Source organism: Myotis brandtii, unplaced genomic scaffold, assembly GCF_000412655.1.
Source record: "Myotis brandtii unplaced genomic scaffold, ASM41265v1 scaffold501, whole genome shotgun sequence".
Lineage (NCBI taxonomy): Eukaryota > Metazoa > Chordata > Mammalia > Chiroptera > Vespertilionidae > Myotis > Myotis brandtii.
In genome coordinates, this window is record NW_005369101.1 from 1,203,255 (window position 1) to 1,210,206 (window position 6,952).

General features: G+C 37.4%; 1 protein-coding gene across 1 annotated transcript in view; it reads left to right on the forward strand.

The window, feature by feature from the left end:
- The window catches only part of CNTNAP5 (contactin associated protein-like 5), a 921,850-nt gene that overhangs the window by 851,386 nt on the left and 63,512 nt on the right, over window positions 1–6,952 (forward strand). The window contains exon 20 of the mRNA XM_014548314.1: window positions 3,058–3,188. Within this exon, the coding sequence (XP_014403800.1) occupies window positions 3,058–3,188 (131 nt within the window). The remainder of the gene's footprint in view (window positions 1–3,057; window positions 3,189–6,952) is intronic.

The window sequence follows — 6,952 nt, forward strand, 5'->3', positions numbered from 1 at the left end:
GCTGGCTGAAAGCAGGTTTCTGGGGTTTGTTTAGCTTCTATAATTGCAACATTGTTTCTTAGAGTGCAGCTCAGAGGCCAGCAGCGGCAGGCGGGGAACCTTGGCTTCCTCCATCACTGGAGCAAGCAAGCCTCCTGTTCGCTTCAGCTGCCTGGCTGCTGGCCGCCATCTTGGCTGGCAGTTAATTTGCATATCACCCTGATTAGGCCAATGGGAGTGTGTCAGAGGTACGCTTAATTACCATGTTTGTCTATTATTAGATAGGATATAGTCTGTGTTGTTGATTATTACTTCTCTTTCATTTCTGATTTTATTTGTGTCCTCTATCTATTTATTTCCATGATAAAACTGGCTGAAGCTTCATCTATTTTTTTTATCTTTAAAAATAAACTAGCTTAGTTTTGTCAATTTTTTCTATTGTTTATTTTTTTGGTCCCATTTTATTTTTTTCTGCTCTGATCTTTATTTCTTTCCTTCTACTCACTTTGGGTTTTGTTTGTTCTTCATTTTCTTTTTTTTAATATTTATTATTGAGATTATTATAGATGTTCCTCTTTTTATTTCCCATTGCCCACCTCCACCTGGTTCCCACCCCACTCCAGGCCTTCACCACCCTATTGTCTGCAGAGGTAATGCACACATACATGTAACATCTTTGGTTAGTATCTTCCTGTCTCCCCTACCCCCTTCCTTTTGAGATTTGTAAGTCTGTCCCATGTTTCCATGCCTCTGATTCTATTTTATTCATCAGTTTATTTTGTTCATTAGATTTTTTTGTTCCTTTATTTTGATTTTTACATTCATTGTTGATAGATATGTATTTATTGCCATTTTTATTGTTCACTTCTTCTTTTTCTTTTTCTTCTTCTTCTTCCTCTTCTCCTCCTTCTTCTTCTTCTTCTGCTTCTTCTTCTTCTTCTTCTTCTTCTTCTTCTTCTCTTCCTCCTCCTCCTATTCCTCTTCTTAAAAAATACCCTTCAGCATTTCATGTAGTACTGGCTTGGTGGTGACTAACTCCTTTAGCTTTTTTTTGTCTGTGAATCTCTTTATCAGACCTTCAATTCTAAATGAGAACTTTGCTGGGTAGAGTAATCTTGGTTGTAGGTCCTTGCCATTCATCACTTTGAACATTTCTTGAAACTCCCTTCTGGCCTTCAAAGTTTCAGTCTCAATGTGCTTTTTTCTTTACTTCTCTAGTTGTAGGACTTTCTTCTTTACTTCTCTAGATTTCAGGCAGTTCTGAATGATGGTTTGCATTTTATTTGAAATTTTTATGTGGTTGTGGAAGGTGGTATGTATCAGTGTTTACCTATGCCGCCATCTTGGTTCTCTCTGTTCTTCATTTTCTATTTCCTTTAGGTGTAAATTTAAATTATTTATTTGATACTTTTCTTGTTTTTTGATGTAGGCACACAACACTATGAATTTCCCTCTTTTAACTGCTTTTGCTGCATCCTAACAATTTTCGATCATTGTGTTTCCATTTTTATGTCTTAAAATACTGTTTTATGTCTGCTTGATTACTTTATTAACCTAATGATTGTTTAGTAACATGTTGTTTGGTAACCTGTGTTTGTATTTTTTTTCCAACTTTCTTATTGTAATAGATTTCTAGTTTTTTAACATCAATAATGAGGAAGATACTTGATATGATTTCAATATTCTTAAAATTACTGAGACTTGTTTTGTGGCCTAATGTGTGGTCTATTCTGGAAAATAGTGCAGATACACTTGAAAAGAATGTGCATTCTGCTGATTTGGGATATAATGTTCTGGAGGCATATGCTCCATATGCTCTAATGTGTTGCTAAAGCCAGGTGTTGATATTAGATCTGGATGATCTATTCATTCATGTGAGTAAGGTTTTAAAATACCCTATTACTATTGTGTTATTGTCAATATCTCCCTTTCTGCCTGTTAATATTTGATTTAGGTATTTATTTGCTTTGTTGGGGTGTTTTTGACATAAATTGTGATGTTAAGGAAGCTTCAGAATTCTTTAACAGGATTCCCATTGAGATTATTGACATCTAAAATGAATGGTTGTGAAGTAGGTGCTGGAAAAGATGTATGAAATAGAAGTGATTTCTAAAATGGACAAATACATACAGAATATGAATGTGTGTATGAATGAGCCAAAGTGTGGGATTGTAAAAGACTCCAAATTCCCTTCAGGAATGTGATGCTTATCATTATGACTGATACATAATTGTCACATGCTGATTATGTTTATTTGGTTGAATTAAATATTAAAACACATAGATTCTTAAAATTAGAAGTCTGAAAGAGAATACCACCTAAAGCAACTAGTGAACAAGAAGTGTCTATAAGCTTTCTCTAGTATTGGCAGCCAGGGCCCCTTTGCACAAACCCCTACCCCCAACTCCTATCAGCACCAACTATGCTACTGATAGGGAGCTATTATTAATTATTAAGTGATAAAAAAACCAAAAATATTAATATTTGAACATTTTTGATGGTCAGAACCAAAAGAAGAGGAGATAAGAAAACCAGGATTGACTATAGAGAGCTTCTCCTCTTAGCTGACTGTTAGGTAATGGCCTCATAACCCCAAATTATCTTTTTATCTTCTGCCTTAGGTTATTTCACATTATAGATTATGGAATTTTATGAAGGCAATTAGGAAGAAAAGGAGGAATAGGATATGGTAGGAATTAAAGAAAGAGTAGAAAAACACTTTGTCTTATTAAAATTTTCATAATTCAATTACAAAATAGACTTGTGGCTGTTTTATTTTACAAACTGGTATATTGGTTTCTGATAACACACTCTCCCTACACACACACACACACACACACATACACATGCTTTAATTTTGCAGCTATACTCAGAGATTTCTTTATGGACCCAAATGCTATAATAATAGCATATCTTTTAAAAAGTTAAATGATAAAATAATTAAAGCATGGATTTCTTATTTAATTTAAAATTTCAATTTAATTGAATAATAATGATCAATTAAAATACAATCTGATCATACTTTTAAATTTTATGGGTCTTATTTTTAATTCTAATTTCTAACATTTATTTTTCAAGGAAGCTTACAAGTTCACTATCAGCTGAGCAAGGAAGAAACCCATGTGTTCACCATTGAGGTAGAGAACTTTGCTAATAGAAGGATGCACCACTTGAAGATTAACCGAGAGGGAAGAGAGCTCACCATTCAGGTAACTTATTTTCCTCTTTTTATGCCTTGGATGCTCAAAAAACACTTTTCTGAGCTTCTATCCCACGCCAAGTATGGAACCAAGTTCTGGAGATAGATATGAATTACATTTGGCCCAGTATTTGAAAAGATTGAATAATGGTTCTCAGAGTGTTGCTGCACCCTTTCAACCAGCATCAGCATTACTTGGGGCCTTGTTAGAAATGCAGATTCTTGGGCCCTACAACAGGTCCACTTAATCAGAAACGTCTTTGCAAGGGAGTCAGCAGGTGATTCTGATGCCTGCTTAAGATTATAACCCCTGAATTGTAGTATGGGAAGACATATGAGTGAATTGGAAATCATGAGAGACTGGCCAGGGCTAAGACAGAAGTGTGCCCATGTGAAATGAGAGCATGGAGGAGGACACTGGGCATCAGTATTCAATTCCTGGGTGAAGTTAGGACTAAAGTGAGTCTTGGAGGTTAATAGGAATTGGCTAGATGCAGAGAGAGCAAAGTACTCAGGCAGGGAATCTATGGGAGCATTGGTAAAGTTGGCCCGAAGAGTACAGTACGTGGCCCTGGCTGGTTAGAGTGTCAGCCCTGTGGACCAAAAGTTGTGGGTTCAATTCCTGGTCAAGGGCATGTACCACTGTTATGGGTTCTATATCCATCTCTGGCCCTAGTTGGGTCACGTGTGGGAGGCAATTAATATTTTTTTCTCATGTTAATGTTTCTCTCTCTCCTTACCCCCTCTTCCCTTCCTTCCACTCTGTCTGAAAATCAATGGAAAAATATATCCTCAGATGAGGATTAAATATATATATAAAATTATAATTTTTCAGAATTAATTATTCTTCAGCATGTGAACATAGTACCTAATGCTAAGAATAATGTTCTTTTTAAAAAAATATATTTTATTGATTTTTTACAGAGAGGAATGGAGAGGGATAGAGACTTAAGAAACATTGATGAGAGAGAAACATCGATCAGCTGCCTCCTACACACTCCCCACTGGGGATGTGCCCGCAACCAAGGTACATGCCCTTGACCAGAATCGAACCTGGGACCTTTGAGTCCACAGGCTGATGCTCTATCCACTGAGCCAAACCGGTTAGGGCGAATAATGTTCTTTTAAATGTGCATAGTATATATTACTGTGTGTGTCATCTCAATACTTAAGTGTTTCTTGAAATTCTGGTTTTTGCATTGCTGAAGAAACTTCTTAAGTTCAGCTCGCCATATTCTGATTCTGGTTTTACCTGGCATGATGGCATCACCTATGCATTAAGTTCACTTTTGCTCTTTGTGTATTAACCAGATATTACTGTTTGATATGAATCTGATCTGACCATAAATGCAAATGCAAAAATTGACACTGAATTCTGGAGAGAGCAGTCAGTGGCATGAAGGCCATTCACAGGTTACAGGATATGTTTATGATTTCAATAAAGTTACATAAAACAAACAAAAACAACATGCAACAAACCTGTGCACATTGGAGAAAATTTCAGAAATTAATATAGTTAGGAATTGTATATTCTATATACAGTATTTGTTGTAGAGAGCAAATATTCGCTAACTTTTCCTCCTATCAGTTTAGCTTGAATAAATTACAAAAGCAACAATATATAATAATAAAAGCATAATATGCTAATTAAACCAGAAGTCCTTCTGGATGACCTTCTGGACGAAGCTAGGGCTGAGGCAGAGGTGGCTGCTGCTGCAGTGGGGCTGAGGCAGCTGCCGTGGTGGCAGGGGCCAAGCCCCCTGCACAAATTTCGTGCATTGGGCATCTAGTCACATATAAAAGTTCTCAGAACACCTCAGTGGAGTAGGTATTATCTGAACTTGACTAGTAGAAGGAATGAGCTTGGGAGAAGGTAACTTGCTCAAGGTTTCTAGAAAAAAAAATGTCAGGAGTAGGGATTTCTAGAAAAAAACAAACGTTAGAAGCAGGACATACTGACCCAAATTTTCACCTATGCTGCTCTAAATCTGGGACTGATCTAGTCCATTGACCAAGAACAATCCTGACTTTAGCCAACATCCAACAAAACATTCTTAACATACGTGGGAAAAACAAAACCAAAAAACCTACAAACATTGATTTCTAAAAACAACCAAAAAACCTACAAATATTGATTTCTTGCTTGTTTAGCACTACTTTGGTAAATTATAGAATTTATGTACACCTCATGGCAATCGAGTAAGAGACATAGGTTTCAAGGAAAGTCAAGATCAGTATTTATTAATGTTTGCAGCCTACGTTTCTTTGAAACAAATAATATGTCTTGGTTTTCCTTGCCGGCATGTTTGTTTCAAGCTTGAAGGAGGCATGTGGATGTCTCTCAGACATCTTGAATGTAACCTCTTAAGGCTGAGTTGTTGAAAATCTTCCTCCAAATCCCCATCACCTTCCATAACCTTCCATAGTTTAGGCAATGGCAACTCTGCTCTTGCAGTTGCTCAATGTTAAAATTACGGTTTCATCTCTGTTCCTGCAACACCCTATTGATCAACAGCTTCTACCCTGCTCCAAGCCACTCTCATCCTTTCCTTGGTTATTACAGCTTACAGTTGCCTTTTAATGGAAGGACCCCTGCTGTTTGTTTGTTTATCTGAAGTCTATTCTCAACACTGTAGCCAGAGGGATTCTGTTAAGAGATTAGTCAGATTGTGGTACTCTTCTGCCCAAAGCCAAAGATCTTGCACTGACCTGAGAGGATCTCCATGAGCCAGCACCCTTGCAACCTTCTCATCTATCACCAATCCCTTTGAAACTCCATGCTTCCCACACAGGCCTCCTTTTATTTCCAGAGTTCATGAAAGATCCCTGTCCTTTTAATGTCATGGGTGTGTGGATATGGGCTATGAGAGAATCTAGATGGACTGTCGGTTTTCCTGATTGGGTGTAAGTTCGGGACTAACTGTCAAATATGTAATACAAATTATAATCCCTGAGTGATTATAATTTAATGTTCTTACTCTAACATTTGCTCTTGAAATAAGAAGGGAAATCACAGGAGAAAATTTGGACTTAGGCCAGATTGAAGGAGGAAAGGGATGGAAATGATGAGTTCTTGTTTGAATATGTTTTGACTGAGGTCCTGGGGGGACATCTGGGATGCATTCTGGTGAGCATTTGTATATAAGATGCGCTTTTCCTCCTCCTTCTTTATAATTTCTAACTTCTTTTCCACAAATGAAAGACACAAACAGGGAAGTGAGAGAATAAGAAATGGTATTTTATTTTCTCCCTCTAAAGAATTCCCACCAATCAATTAATAGGCAATGATAAGCACATAGTAGTTGAGGACATACAATTTCCAAAGCATTGAAGGGAGCAGAGAGAACTGGAGGCAGGGACATTTTTCCTTTTTAACTTCAAATCAACTTATTTAACCTGTAAGGTAACATACTTGCCTCCCTGACACCCCCCTTCCCTCTCGATCCCTTCTTCTTCCTCTCCATTTACAGGGGTTCTCCACCTTCCTAATGCCACGACCCTTTAATACAGTTCCTCATGTTGTGGTGACCCCCAATTTCATGGTTACAAATTGAATATAATTAAAGCATAGTGATTAACCACAAAAACAATATGTCATTATATATGTGTTTTCCGAAAAAAAAATAGGCGACCCTGTGAAAGGGTCATTCGACCCCCAAAGGGGTCGCGATCCACTGGTTGAGAACTGCTGATTTAGAACAAGCTGTTCAGTAAAAATAGAAAGGGGGAGGCTACTCTACTCCTCCATTTCCCTCCTACCACCACCACTAACCC